We start from the raw sequence: 12,117 nt of genomic DNA on the forward strand, positions 1-12,117 counted from the left end.
ACACACACACCACTTCCTAATACACACACGTGGCACCAGCATTTAGACTCTGCTGTGCTTTAAGAACTGCCTGAGCACCCTTCCTAGACTGTCCTGATTGGGGTGGAAAGACTGCCTCTTCCTGCTCCTCCTCCAGGCGCAGCCGTGGCAAAAAGGCGCCCACTAACGATACTAGGTGGTTCCCCTTCACACGCGCTCCCCCGAAGCAGGACTCCAGAGTATCGCCATCCGGCTATCCCAGACGCCTGAGTGTATTTGGGGGTAAACGCGAGGAAATGATGCTCACACTGCAGAGCTGACCGTCACCGCATTTTATGGATGAGAACGTGGGGCCGGCGTGCAGACAACCGTCCAGGGCTATGAACCTGCAGCGTGTATCCGTGGGCGACCTCTCCAGGGCTCCTTGCCTCCCCATAGGTCACCTCTGCCTGGTGGCCACTGTCACGAGCGCCTGGGGGCTGAGTGACCCAGAGACTGGTGGTGCAGAGCGGGGCTTCGCGGGGTGGGCGGGGGTGCTGCAAGCCTGGGGAAGCGGCGGGTCAGCAGCGCCAGCTCCCAGAGGTTTCTTGGTGGCGATGGCGGCGGCTGGAGGCAGGACGGAGGTGGGAAATCCAGGGCCCCCAGCCTGGAGAATCACACAGAGCCCCACGCTGACCCCAGGGAGCCGGCCTGGCCCAGACACGGGCCTGCCAGCCTGGGGGCAAGCCACAGCGGGTGCCACCAGCACAGTGGCCACCTCCCCCTGAGACCACCCTCCCCTCCAGCTCCCCCATCTCAGGGGCTCCGTTATCCTCAGATAAACTCGGCCTTTAGCTTTGGGTGATCTGCCCACTGGCAGGGCTCAGGGTGCAAGGCAGGGCGGTCCTGGGCGCAGGCCTCAGCCCCTGCCCCCTGCCCCCCACACAAGGACCTGGCCACACGGCCTGAAGGCTCTCAGAGGGCCCGACGTGACGAACCCTTCCACGGGAGAAGCTGCAGCCCAGCCCGTCAGCCCAGGGGAGAAGAGGTTCAGAGGCCCGGGAGCACAGTGGAGAAGACACAGCCTCGGCCCCGAGGCCCCATGCCCACTCACGTCGGTGCGGGTGGTGGGCCGGGTGGGGCCCTTCAGACAGTCTGGGTCAGGGCAAGTGTCTGTGCATCTTTGCGTTTGTGTGTGGGGTCTGGGGGTGTCCTCCGTGTGCAGGGTGTGTGGGAGTGAGTGCGAGTCTCCCCGGGGCTCGACGTACTCGGCCCAGACGTGCTGTGTTTGCGTGGGGGCCTGGGGCTGAGACTCACCCTCGGACGGGGATGGACCTCGTGGGCAGCAGCGTCTTCTGCAGCGGCAGCTGCTCCCGCAGCAAGCTGCTCATCTTCGTGAGCACCCAGGGCCGCACGGGCTCCGAGCTGGTCTCCGTCAGCCAGGAGAACCTGTGGGTGGTGACAGACCGGGGCTGAGAGCTGAGGGCAGGTGCCCCTGCCGCGGGCAACCGTGAGGAGGCCGTGGCCCCCAAGGTTGGGCTCGGGGCTGCCCTCAGCCCTCCCAGACCCCTCAACCCAGAGAAACAGGCCGCCAGGCAGAAGCCCCAGGCCGCCCAGCCTGTGGGCTCTGCGGGCTCCTGCCCCGCCCCCACAGCCAGACCCCATCACACCCCCCACAGGAGCAGGTGTGCTGAACAGGCGACAGGAAACAGCCAGCCGAGGCTCTGGGGGGCCCAGCTCAGGGGCGAAGGGGTGGTGTGGAGCCTGCCATCGGGGAGCACGGAGCACCTCAGGGGACAGAGACCCCCACCCGCTCCTGCCGTGTTTCCCAGAGGGTGCTCCTGGGGTGGGGGCCTGCAGAAGGGGGCCCCTCCTGGCTCGGGCTCAGGGTCTACTACCTGTATGGAAATTTCCTGGCAAACTTCTCCTGCGTCCTGGCCTTACTCTTCTTTCCCTGGCGGGACTTCTTGGGGGCCTTCGGGTCCATCACAGAAGGGGGCTACAGTGAGGTGCACCCTTCAGCCGGAGCTGGAAGAGAGGCCGGAGGAGCCAGTCAGGACTCGAACAGCAAGGCTTCCCCGACAGCGCACGGAGATGGGGCGCCGAGGAAGGCTGTGAGCCCCCCAGTGCTCAGCACACTGCTCCACAGGCCTGCTCTGGTGTGTCAGTGTGTGTGTGCACGTGTGTGTGTACACGTGTGTCCGTGCAGCTCTACACCATTAGCAGCTCTGAGTCGCCCCTACAATCTGTGTGTATGTGTGTGTGTACACGTGTGTGCACACAGCTCTACACCCAGCGTGGGCTCTGAGTGGCCCCCACAGTCAGAGGGGCCCTCGGCTGACTGGCCCTGCAGGTCCCAGATGCTGCCCCCTCCGCAGCCGCATCCACCCCACGCGGCCCAGCCGGGGCCACCTCGGCTCTCCGGGCCATGTGGGGCCGTGGCCGCACAAGGTCGCACAGGCAGAAAGGCGCGGCTGGCACCCTCAGGAGACGGGCTGCCCCGTGCCATCTCCAGGCTGGGTCTGCAGGGGCTCCTGCCCGAGGCTGGGCTGGACTGACCATCTCCCCCTGGGCCCCGGGAGCCCCCAGGCTGGGTCATCATGAATAAAGCTGCTGTGGATGTTCACGCACAGATTTCCACACAAAGATGCATCCCTGTTTCTCTGTTGCACGCGCTGGGAGTGCAGTTGCTGGGCCAACGGAGGCCCATTGTTTTAGTTTTAAAGAGATCTGCCCCACAGCTTTCGAGTGGCTGGGCCATTTTCCCTGCCCCACAGTCACGGGTAGTTCTCTTTCAAAGGATAAGACAAGAGTAAGGATGACTCAAGCTGGGGCGGAGCAGGACTGGGCACAAGGCTGACTGCAGGGGCTCGGGAGCCCCTCGCCCCAGTGGCTGTGCTCATGCAGCCACATCACCATCCCGTGACCTTCGCGGGCCGAAGCCAGCCGCCTACCAGGCCCCTCCTGGCATGGGGGGCCCTGGTTCCAGGCGGGGGGCTGTGCAGACACCAGCGGGACCGACCGCACCAGGCGACAGGTTCCCCAGGAGCTGGCGCCCTTGAAGCGGCCCTGCTGGCATCTCAGGGATGGGGCAGCCGGGGCAGCTGCGAGGCTGCTCTCCACTGCACTGCCCCTGGAGGGCCTAGGGGGCCCGGGGATGAGCACGGCACGCCTCTTTCCTGCCTTCTCACCCTAAGCCCCGCTGAGCCAAGGGAGCGGCTCCCAAACACGGTATCTCGCAGCAGTGGGGGCCTGTCCCCCCATCCCCGCCGTGGAAGCCGCTGAGCCACAGGCCCTGAGGGTGAAGGCCACGAAGGCCCCCAGCACTGGTCTGAGCACGCACGCACACGTGGGCACACAGCTCCCGGGGGCCCTCTGGCCTGCATCATGGCCCGTCCACCCTCTGGGGGGGGCACTGCCCCCTGCTTCTCTGAGCTTGAGTTGCAGCAGCTGCGTTCCTGTGACCACACTTTGCTGTCGGATCTCCTGAGACCGGAGAGAAGCCTCGGAGAAACAAGCACTTCTTTCCGGGCAGGGGCTGGGTCCCCAGGAGCCTTGGGCCCCTGGGGATGGGGCAGCCCTCTGCACCAGGGCAGGCCTTGGACGAGGGACCTGGGCTGGTACGAGAGCAAGGCTCTCAGCCCCTCCCGGGGCGCCAGGCTGGGATGCAGGGAGTGGGCAGGGGGCCCAGGTCCAGGACGGGGTGAGCCTGCGGGGTGTCTGGGCCACGCTGTGGGCCCTGGTTTACTTCCCCACCTGATGGCAGACAGGCCGCTATCGCCCTCTTCAGGTGAGGAGACCGAGGCTCTGGGGGGAACTGCCCTGCCTGCATCTCTGTCCCCCACCCTGCAGTGCGTGGGGGAAGAGGTGGTGTCCAGGCCACATGGCTCCCACAGTCCTGGAGCAGCTGGGCGACAGAGGGTACCCCAGCAGTGACCAGAGAGGACATGGCCCTGCCACAGGAACCCAGGGCCTGGAGGGGGCGGGCAGGGGCCCCGACACCCTACCCGGGTCGCCTGCGGACCCTCTTGGTCGTGTGCCTGGGCCTGTGTACTGTGGGAAGCCTGCTCCCGCAGGCAGGGGGGCCCCTGGGGGTCCAGGCTGCCACCCCCAGCCCAGCGGAGATACTGTTGGTGTGGGTCAGAGCGCCCGGCAGTGACCCGGCCCGGGAGGATGCTGATGTGAGGGCCGGCCCCCCTGCAGCCAGAAAGGTGGAGGTGAGCAGAGCCCAGGCCCAGGTACTCACTGGCTGCCCTGTGTGATGAACCTGGGGGAGGCGAATGCTGGCCACGGTCCTGGCTGCCATGCGCCGCCAGGCTCTGGGCCCAGGATGCGGGGCCAGGCCCGCAGCCTCACCCAGCATCAGAGCCCCTGAGGTCACAATCAGTGACTCCTGGCCGGGGAGGGGCCGTGGGAGGGGCTGCGTGGAGCCAGGCTGGTGGGCACCCCGTCTCTGAGGACCCTGCATGGGAGCACCCACAGCCACACACGTGGGAGCAGAGCCCACACAGGGCCTGCAAGCAGCGAACAACCCACCTGGTGGGAATAAAGCTCCTTCCTTGGAGCCTCCCCGATGGTCTGGTGGCTAAGGCTCCACTCTCCCAGTGCAGGGCCACAGGCTCCATCCCTGGTTGGGAACTAAGGGGCCAGGTGCCAAGCGATGCGGAGAAATAGTAAAGAGAAGCTCCTTTCCTGGCTGACCTTGACCTGAGCCCTGGCTGCAGCCCAGGAGCGGCCGGGCTGAGGAGCGCAGGCGTAAGGGTGCAGCTCCGGGGTCTGCTGCCCCATGGAGACCCCACTGGGCTAGGAATTGACCGGGCTGCCGGTGGACGAGCGGCAGGGAGCCTACCAGGCCGGGGCCCCAGCTCAGCGTGAGGACCAGGGCGGGAGGGGAGCGGACGGTGCAGATGGCAGGGCCTGCCTCCGCCCTCACGTCCTTGGCCTTGATCCGGAGGGTCTCGGAGCGGCCCTGACGTGGCGCTCCTGTCCAGGGGTTTGCTGGGGGTGCGATGCAGGATGAGGCCCGAGGGGAGCCCCATGGGGAGCCCTCTTCCTGGTCCCTCCGCCCCTCAGCCGTCCCTGCCCTGAGGTGGGGACCCCCTTCCCTCAGCACTTCCTGCCCTGAGGCAGGGCAGCCCCTCCAGGTGGGGTTGGGAGGCATCCCGTCGCTGGGTCAGCAGTGAAGAGTCAGCCCTGCAGTGGTGGGCTGAGGGCAGCAGCCTGCTGGGGTCCAGAGGTGCGCACAGGGCCAAGCCCATTGTTCTCGAAGATGGAAACGAACCGAGGGGCAGAGTGAGCAAGACGGGGAAGGAGGCCTGCAGCCAGTGGAGCCCCAGGAGCCCCCAGGCGGCCCACAGCTGTGCAGGACCCTGAGCACCTGGAGGTCCCGGTGGGCTGGGCCTGTCCTGAGGAGCGCAGGCAGGAGAGTGCCACCAGGGAGGGCCGAGGGCCACCTGCCCGGGATTGCGGCTGTGAGGGGTGCCGGGTGAGCCCCCTGCCCGCCCTGCCAGGGCCCGGCACTCACGACCCTCCTGGAGAGCCCCGTGTGCGCCCCGTGGCCAGGTGGGAGGGACTCCCAGGAGCCCTGGCACACTGGTGAGGTCACGGTGCCCAGGGCCCCGGGGCTCGGCCCAGGTGACGGCAGGCCTGTGGGCAGGTGGGGCTCCGTGCTTCTGGTTGCTTCTGCCCCGGCCCCTCTGCAGCAGCCTGACAGTCTAACACCAGTGCTGAGAGGAGGCCTCCGCCGGGACAGCGCGGGCCGGGTGAGGCCAGGGCGGGCTGGGGCGCCGCAGCTGCTCCGGGTGCTCAGTGCAGACAGCCGCGACAAGGCGTGCGTGGGAACACCAGGCGTCTGTGCGGAGAAGGAGGCGAGCGGGCCGGGAGCCCTGGGGTGGACCCAGCGGCCAGCGGAGCTCATGCAAGGAGAGACGTGGTCCCTGGAGGGAGGCGGTGGATAATGGGGCGGGCCCGAGGGACACTCGGGCGAAAGCCACTCGCTGTGCGCACGGACGCCACGAGGGGCTCGCAGGCCACCACGGGGGGTGGGCGCGGCCTTGCACGAGGGCACAAGTCCCGTCTCGGTCAGCCTCTCTGCCTTTCTGCGGGGCCCCGACCCCGACGTGGGCAGGTAAACATCTGGGTCTGCGGTCCAGGTGAGTGATGCCTGGCCTTGGATGGGGGTGCGCGCGCCGCTGGGACATCAACAGGAACTGAAGACATGCGTCCGGAGCAGAGCGTGCACAGCAGAGAGGGCCTTGGGTTAGGAGGCTCTGACGGCTCACGATCAACTGAACATTTATTCTACAATACCCACGACCAGACAGGCCCACAGACAGAGAAGACGCAGTGAGGGGGCCACCACAGCCGGTCTCGTGTCGTCTGTGAACAGACCCAGGTCTGCTTCTTCCTTTCCAGTGCGGACGCCTTTTGCTTCTTTTTCTTGTCTGATTACTCTCTCTAGAACGCCAGGGCGAGTTGAATGAATAGCAGGCAAAGCAGGCATCTTTATCTTGTTCCTGATCTTAGAGGAAAAAACCTTTCGGTCTCGTCTCAATACTGAGGACAGCGTGATCTGTGGGGTTTTCACACGGGGCTTTATCGTGTTGGATTTTGCAGATGCTTTTCTGTACCAACTGAGGTGGTCACGTGGTCTCCGCCTGTCATTCTATTAATGTGGTGTCTCATCGGGTGAGCTCCTTATTGGGAAACACCCTCGCAGCCTCGGAACAAAACTCACTTCACGTACAGTCCTTTAGAGACCTGCTGGGCCTAGCAGGGACTTCCGCCCTGCCGAGGATGTGGCACCGGGCCGTCGGGTGCTGGCCAGGGTGTGCTGGCTGCGTCTCCATCCGGCTGTGGTAGCCTGTGACAGTGATGCATAGAATGACTTGGGAAGTGGTCTCTCTTCTTCAGCTTTTTGAAAGATTTTGAGAGAAATTGCTGTTAATACTTCTTTTACGTTTCACAGAATTACACCATCTGGTCTTGGGCTTTTTTTTAAAGCTGTTGGTTCATTTTTTTAGATCAACTTTATTAAGGCATAACTGACACACAATTAAATGCAGTTAAAATCCTGATAAAATGCACGAGGAAGTAGCCGTCTTCACCATTTTAAAGTGTATGTTCAATTCCAAACCAGTCCATCCTAAAGGAAATAAACCCCAAATATTCACTGGAAGGACTGATGCTGAAGCTGAAGCTCCAAAACTTTGGCCACCTGATGCGAAGAACTGACTCACTGGAAAACACCCTGATGCTGGGAAAGATTGGAGGTGGGAGGAGAAGGGGGCAACAGAGGATGAGATGGCTGGATGGCATCACCGACTCGACGGACATGAATGTCAGGAAACTTTGGGAGACAGCGAAGGCCAGGAAGCCTGGTGTGCTGCAGTCCAGGGGGTCACAAAGAGTCAGACGTGACTTAGCAGCTGAGCAGCCAGCCTGACGGTCGAGGGTGGCAGCTCAGTGAGCTCTCATCTCCGTTCCTCCGTGACGCGCCAGCCGTTTGCGCATCTTCTGTGGATAAATGTCTGCTGAGGCCCTTTGCCCGTTTTCAACCTGCGTGTTTGTTTCTATGTCACTGGGTTTGGAAGTTTCTCAGTATATTCCAGATACTGCATTCTGGAGCACGTGTGGCCTGGACATCTCCCCTCTCCTTCTGGGCTTTGACTTTTGCTCTGCACAGTGTCCTGGTGCCGTTGACCCCACAAAGTTTTAACCCCTGAGGTCCAGTCTGTCCATTTACCTCGTCTCCTGTGCCTTTGGCCGCATGAAGAGTCACTGCCAAACTCAGTGTCATGGAGCTCGGCCCTGGGCTTGCTTGTGAGCTCTGTGGCTTTTGCGTTTAGGTCCCTGGCCCACTTTCAGCGGACGTCTGTATACGATGTTAGCAGAGATCTGACGCTGCCCTTTGGCGTGGTTTCCCAGCGCCAGCGGGAGAAAGAGGACACTTTGCTATGAAAGGGTCTCAGTGCTGCTTCCACGGTCCCCCCGACCTGACACGTGAGGCCTGACTTCCCTGTTCTCCACACGCCCCACTCTGAGCTGGGACCATGCTGTTCTCACAGCTGAGGATCTGCAGTAAACTCTGAAACAGAAAGTGTGTGATCTCTGTGCTTTTTCAAGGTTGTTCTGAATGTTCAGAATCCCCTTCAGGTTCTACGGGAACTTCAGGACGGGTTCTTTCATTTCTGCAAAAGTCACTGCTGAGTTTTTGACAGAACCTGAATGTGTGATTGCTTCAGGCACAACTGACATTCTAACAGCATTAAGTTTCCTGATCCACAAACACAGGCTGTCCTTCCACTTATTTGTCTTCCTTTTCTCAACAGTTTGTAGTTTTCACCGTACAACTGTTCCATCTCCTTGGTTAATTTAGTTCCTATGAATTTTCTTCTTCTGGGGGCTACTCTAAGTGGAATCGTTTTCTTCATTTCGATACGGATCACGGTTGGTGTACAGGCTTTCACCGGACTTCCTGGAGTTGATTTCGCATCCTGCAACCTGCTGAGCTCATTCACCAGGTCCAGCAGCTTCTGTGTCTGGACATGAGGCGTCTTGAGTATTTTCTACATCTACAACCCATCATCTGTGAGTGGAGATGATCCTACTTCTTTTTCTTGCCTAATTGCTCTGCATAAACTTTTAATAAGGACGCCGGTGAGCAGAAGTGCAAAAGGCGGCGGCCTTGCCTTGTGAGCTGATCACTGTGGGGCTTTCACGTGCGGCTTTTGTTACACAGAGGTGGTTTTCTTCTATTCCTGGTTCGCTGAGTACTTTGTAACCAGGACAATGTGTTGAATTTAGTCAAATGCTCTTTCAGAATCAACTGATATCATCATGTGACTCTTTTCCCTTCATTCTGCCGATGAGGTATACTGCGCCGATTGGATTCTGCGTGTTGAGCCATTCTTGCATTCCAGACACAGATCTCAGCTGGTTGCAGGGTGTAATCCTAGGAGAAGACCTACCTGAAGGAGAAGAGACAGTGATTCGACGCCAAGGCCGAGACAACGCAGACAGCAGCACTGCCTGGCCAAGGCGCTGAGACAGCCGTCGTGAACAACGCTCCAACAAGTGAGAGAAAACGCTCCGCCTGTGTTACACCCTGTTCAGCTGCCGCCAGCCCACACGCAGGAACCAACAGCGTCTCCTGCGGGCCACCAGGCTGCCTCCACGGCAACCGCTCTCCCACCTCGCCTGCTCGTTTCTCCGCAGTAGCTGGACCCTGGGACTGGTAAGCTGGGCACCCCACCCCTCTGCAGCCCCCTCTGCCGCCTCCAGGAGGGCAGCAAACATCCCGTCCACAGACGGTGACCCCGACTTGCTTACTGGCCTAAAGTTTCTTTAAAAACGAAGTTCTGACCAACGGACCAGTGGGCCAGTGGGAGGAGGGCAGCCCAGGACCGCACTGCCGTCTGGAACCCTGGGCGTGGGGCTGGGGGGTCTGCTTGGGAGGAAACAGGCTCCTCCCCAGGGAAGGCTGCCCGCCTCCAGCCCTTTGAGATGCCGACAGGCGTGCACAGCCCAAGGGCAGGCCCTGGCATCACCTGGTCATCTGCTGAACCAGCCTGTGAGTGAACAGACTGTGAGCAGAACCCTTTTAAATAACTTTAAATTAGATTTCACACAATACAGTACTGAGAACCTTTTAATATTACTCTGAAGATCAACAGGCTGAACACGCCCCCTGGAGTCAGTTTCATAACAGAGTCTGTTTCCTTGAAGCAACAGGGAGGGGCTCAAACCGCAGCAAGCGGAGTCCTGACCTGGACGAGTCCGTCCAGAGAGGCCTTGCGGAGGAGCTGGCGGGCAGAGGTCGGTCTTGGCTCACCTGGCGGCTCTGAGCGAAGACGTCAAGGAGGCAGCGAGTCTGCCCTCCCGTCAGCCCAGCCGGGCGGCGGCCCCGCGCCGTCCCGCCTCCTGTCCCCAGGCAGCATGGGCTCCCTGCGCCGCACGCGCTGTCTCCCCGCCGCGGGGTGGGACAGGACGGGGCGGCGGGGCCTAGCCTCAGCAGCCCTTCTGCGTGATGTCCAGTCCCGATGCCTTGGTGATCTCCAAGGTGGTAAACACCTGCCCGGGGAGGAGAGACAGCGATTCACACGCAGCCGTGCGGACGCCAGTTTTAGGAGGACGCGTCCCTAATGCGACGCTGATGCCGCCCTCGAGAGCACATGGCTGAGGACAGCGGGCCCCTCCCCGTCCCCGGAGCCCCAGCGGGCGCACCTCTCCGCACGTGGGGTGGATCCCGATGGTGTCATCCAGCAGCTGCTTTGTGAGCCCGCACTTCATGGCGGCAGCAAACCCCTGAGTGATCTCCCCGGCGTTCGGTCCAAGGACGTGAAATCCTATCACCCGATCCTTCCGAAAGGAAGCCAGTAGGTTAACGCCCCGAGTAGGAGCCTCGTCACCCCAAGTTCACGGTTGAAACTTACAGCGTCTCCCCCAGAAAAGCGGCTCTAATGCCGCCCTGAGCCCAGAGCACCACCAGGAACCCGCACCCTTGAGACTCTGTGGGGAGAGCCCTGGGTGCATGCCCTGAGGTACCGTGAGCCCTGACCCATCAGGACGAGTGTGCACCCGCTGCCCAGAGGGGTTCCCAGCATGGTGGACGCTTCCAGTTACCCCGAGAGAGTGCTGAATGACAGTCCGATGAGTCGGGGCTAACGGCTACGCTGGGGCGTGTGCCCTCCGAGCAGGGGCCCCACTCCCGGCCCGGGGCACAGACACCGAGGAGTGGGGGGCCCTCTCCCCTTACCCCCACACCCACACACTGTGGGGAGTCGATTCATCCCGGGCACCCCGGGTCTCCAGCACTCAGCCTCCCCATCCACAGCTCTCATCTCTCTCCCCACATCTAGAGCTTCAGGGCCAACAGTGCACCAGGGGAAGGCCTGTGCCCCCACACTCCCGGCCCCCACAGCGGGCCTGCGGAAGAACACCCCACAGTGACTGGACTCCCTGGGGGCCATGGGCGATGCCTGGAATTGCTGGGCCCCACGGGAGGGACCCTCGGAGGGTTGCATGAGGTCACATCATCGGCAACTTCGTGTCCGACCTCCCCAGAAAGAATCTCAGACTCTAAGAAGGGAGGAGCCCCGTCCTGGCACAGCCTGGCACACTCTTCACCGGCCTCGAGGGGCCCTGCTGTCCCCACGGAGGGGCGAGGGGCTCTCAGCTTTTCCTCGTGCTCCACAGGGGGCCCTGCACCCGCCGATGTGAGCGCCTCCATTAGAATTTGAGTAATTCTAACCAGGCTTTCACTGCATGGAGGCATCTCCTGACTGCCTGTGATGCGGCCCATCCACAGGCAGACCGCACTGTGTCACACACAACTGTGTTCCTGGCAGACTGAAGGTCTGTGTCAACCCTGCGTTGAGCATGTCTCCTGGCAACGTCTTTCCAGCAGCAGTTGGTCACCTGGTGGTTCTGTGCCACATTCTGGTAACTCTCACACTATTTCAAACTTCTTCCTTATTATTGTACCCGTGATCAGGGATTGCGATGTTACTCCTGTAACTGTTCTGGGTACCGTGAACCAGGTCCATGTGATACGGGGACCTTTGCTCAAGGCTCCACCAACTAGCTCCAGCCCCCAGCCTGTCTCCCTCTCCTTGGCCTCCCTCTGCCCTGGGACAGGAACACACTGAAATTAGGCCAATAATCTCCCAATGATGGTCTCTGAACGTTCAAATGGAAGGAAGAGTCGCACGCCTCTCCTTGACATCAGAAGCTGGAAATGGGGAGGGCAGGTGGAGAGCCAGGACAGGCCGAGAGCTGGGCCTCCTGAGCCAGACAGTCAGCCAGGCTGAGAACGCGGAGGGACAGCTCTCCAAGGAAACAGGGAGCGCTGCTCCAGCGAGCGGAGGAGCAGGGGGAGAGCAGCAGCCTGCCTGCTGGCGTGGGTGGAGGCAGCTCTGGCGTCCAGGTAGAAGACCACACCAGCCGCCATGCCCTCCAATCAAAGCCTCCAGAGCAGGGCTGTGATCCCCTCCGGTTCCGTGAAGGAGCAGAGAGGGGAGGCTGCAGGGCGGTGGGAACTGGCGGAGCGGGCTCGCAGAGACTCAGGAAGGAACTGTTTCACAGAGACGGCAGCACGGGGCCGGGGCGGCAGCAAGCGCCGCTGCAGAGGCTGCAGCCCTTCACCCAGAAGACCTGACC

The 12,117-nt window shown here is 61.9% G+C and overlaps 2 protein-coding genes across 4 annotated transcripts in view; both read right to left on the reverse strand.

The window, feature by feature from the left end:
* Positions 1 to 296: 296 nt before the first annotated feature.
* C22H3orf22 (chromosome 22 C3orf22 homolog) lies at positions 297 to 9,876 on the reverse strand. Of its 3 annotated transcripts, none has more exons than XM_027523474.1 (4): positions 9,791 to 9,876; positions 1,857 to 1,986; positions 1,276 to 1,407; positions 297 to 625 (listed from the first exon to the last, which is right to left on the reverse strand). In XM_027523474.1, exons 2-4 carry the CDS (start codon positions 1,943 to 1,945, stop codon positions 442 to 444), a joined length of 405 nt encoding a protein of 134 aa, XP_027379275.1. In that variant the 5' UTR covers positions 1,946 to 1,986; positions 9,791 to 9,876; the 3' UTR covers positions 297 to 441. The 3 variants fall into 3 exon arrangements, with proteins under 3 accessions (XP_027379275.1, XP_027379273.1, XP_027379274.1); XM_027523472.1 differs by having other exon boundaries at positions 9,726 to 9,812; XM_027523473.1 differs by lacking the exon at positions 9,791 to 9,876 and adding an exon at positions 4,495 to 7,135.
* Positions 9,590 to 12,117, reverse strand: part of TXNRD3 (thioredoxin reductase 3) — a 33,861-nt gene continuing 31,333 nt past the window's right edge. Inside the window, exons 15-16 of the mRNA XM_027523470.1 lie at positions 10,183 to 10,317; positions 9,590 to 10,029 (exon numbers count right to left, since the gene is read on the reverse strand). Coding sequence (XP_027379271.1) covers positions 9,967 to 10,029; positions 10,183 to 10,317 — 198 coding nt within the window. The 3' untranslated portion in view covers positions 9,590 to 9,966. The remainder of the gene's footprint in view (positions 10,030 to 10,182; positions 10,318 to 12,117) is intronic.

The sequence above is a fragment of the Bos indicus x Bos taurus genome, chromosome 22 (assembly GCF_003369695.1).
Source record: "Bos indicus x Bos taurus breed Angus x Brahman F1 hybrid chromosome 22, Bos_hybrid_MaternalHap_v2.0, whole genome shotgun sequence".
NCBI classification, from domain to species: Eukaryota; Metazoa; Chordata; class Mammalia; order Artiodactyla; family Bovidae; genus Bos; species Bos indicus x Bos taurus.

Bases quoted from the DNA above. Each gene is read 5' to 3' on its own strand.
- C22H3orf22 (XM_027523474.1), bottom strand. From the start codon at position 1,945: ATGGACCCGAAGGCCCCCAAGAAGTCCCGCCAGGGAAAGAAGAGTAAG. The intron at 1,408-1,856 runs GTAGTAGACCCT...CACCACCCACAG, and splicing joins GCCAGGAAATTTCCATACAG to GTTCTCCTGGCTGACGGAGA. The intron at 626-1,275 runs GTGAGTCTCAGC...GTGATTCTCCAG, and splicing joins AGGTCCATCCCCGTCCGAGG to GCTGGGGGCCCTGGATTTCC.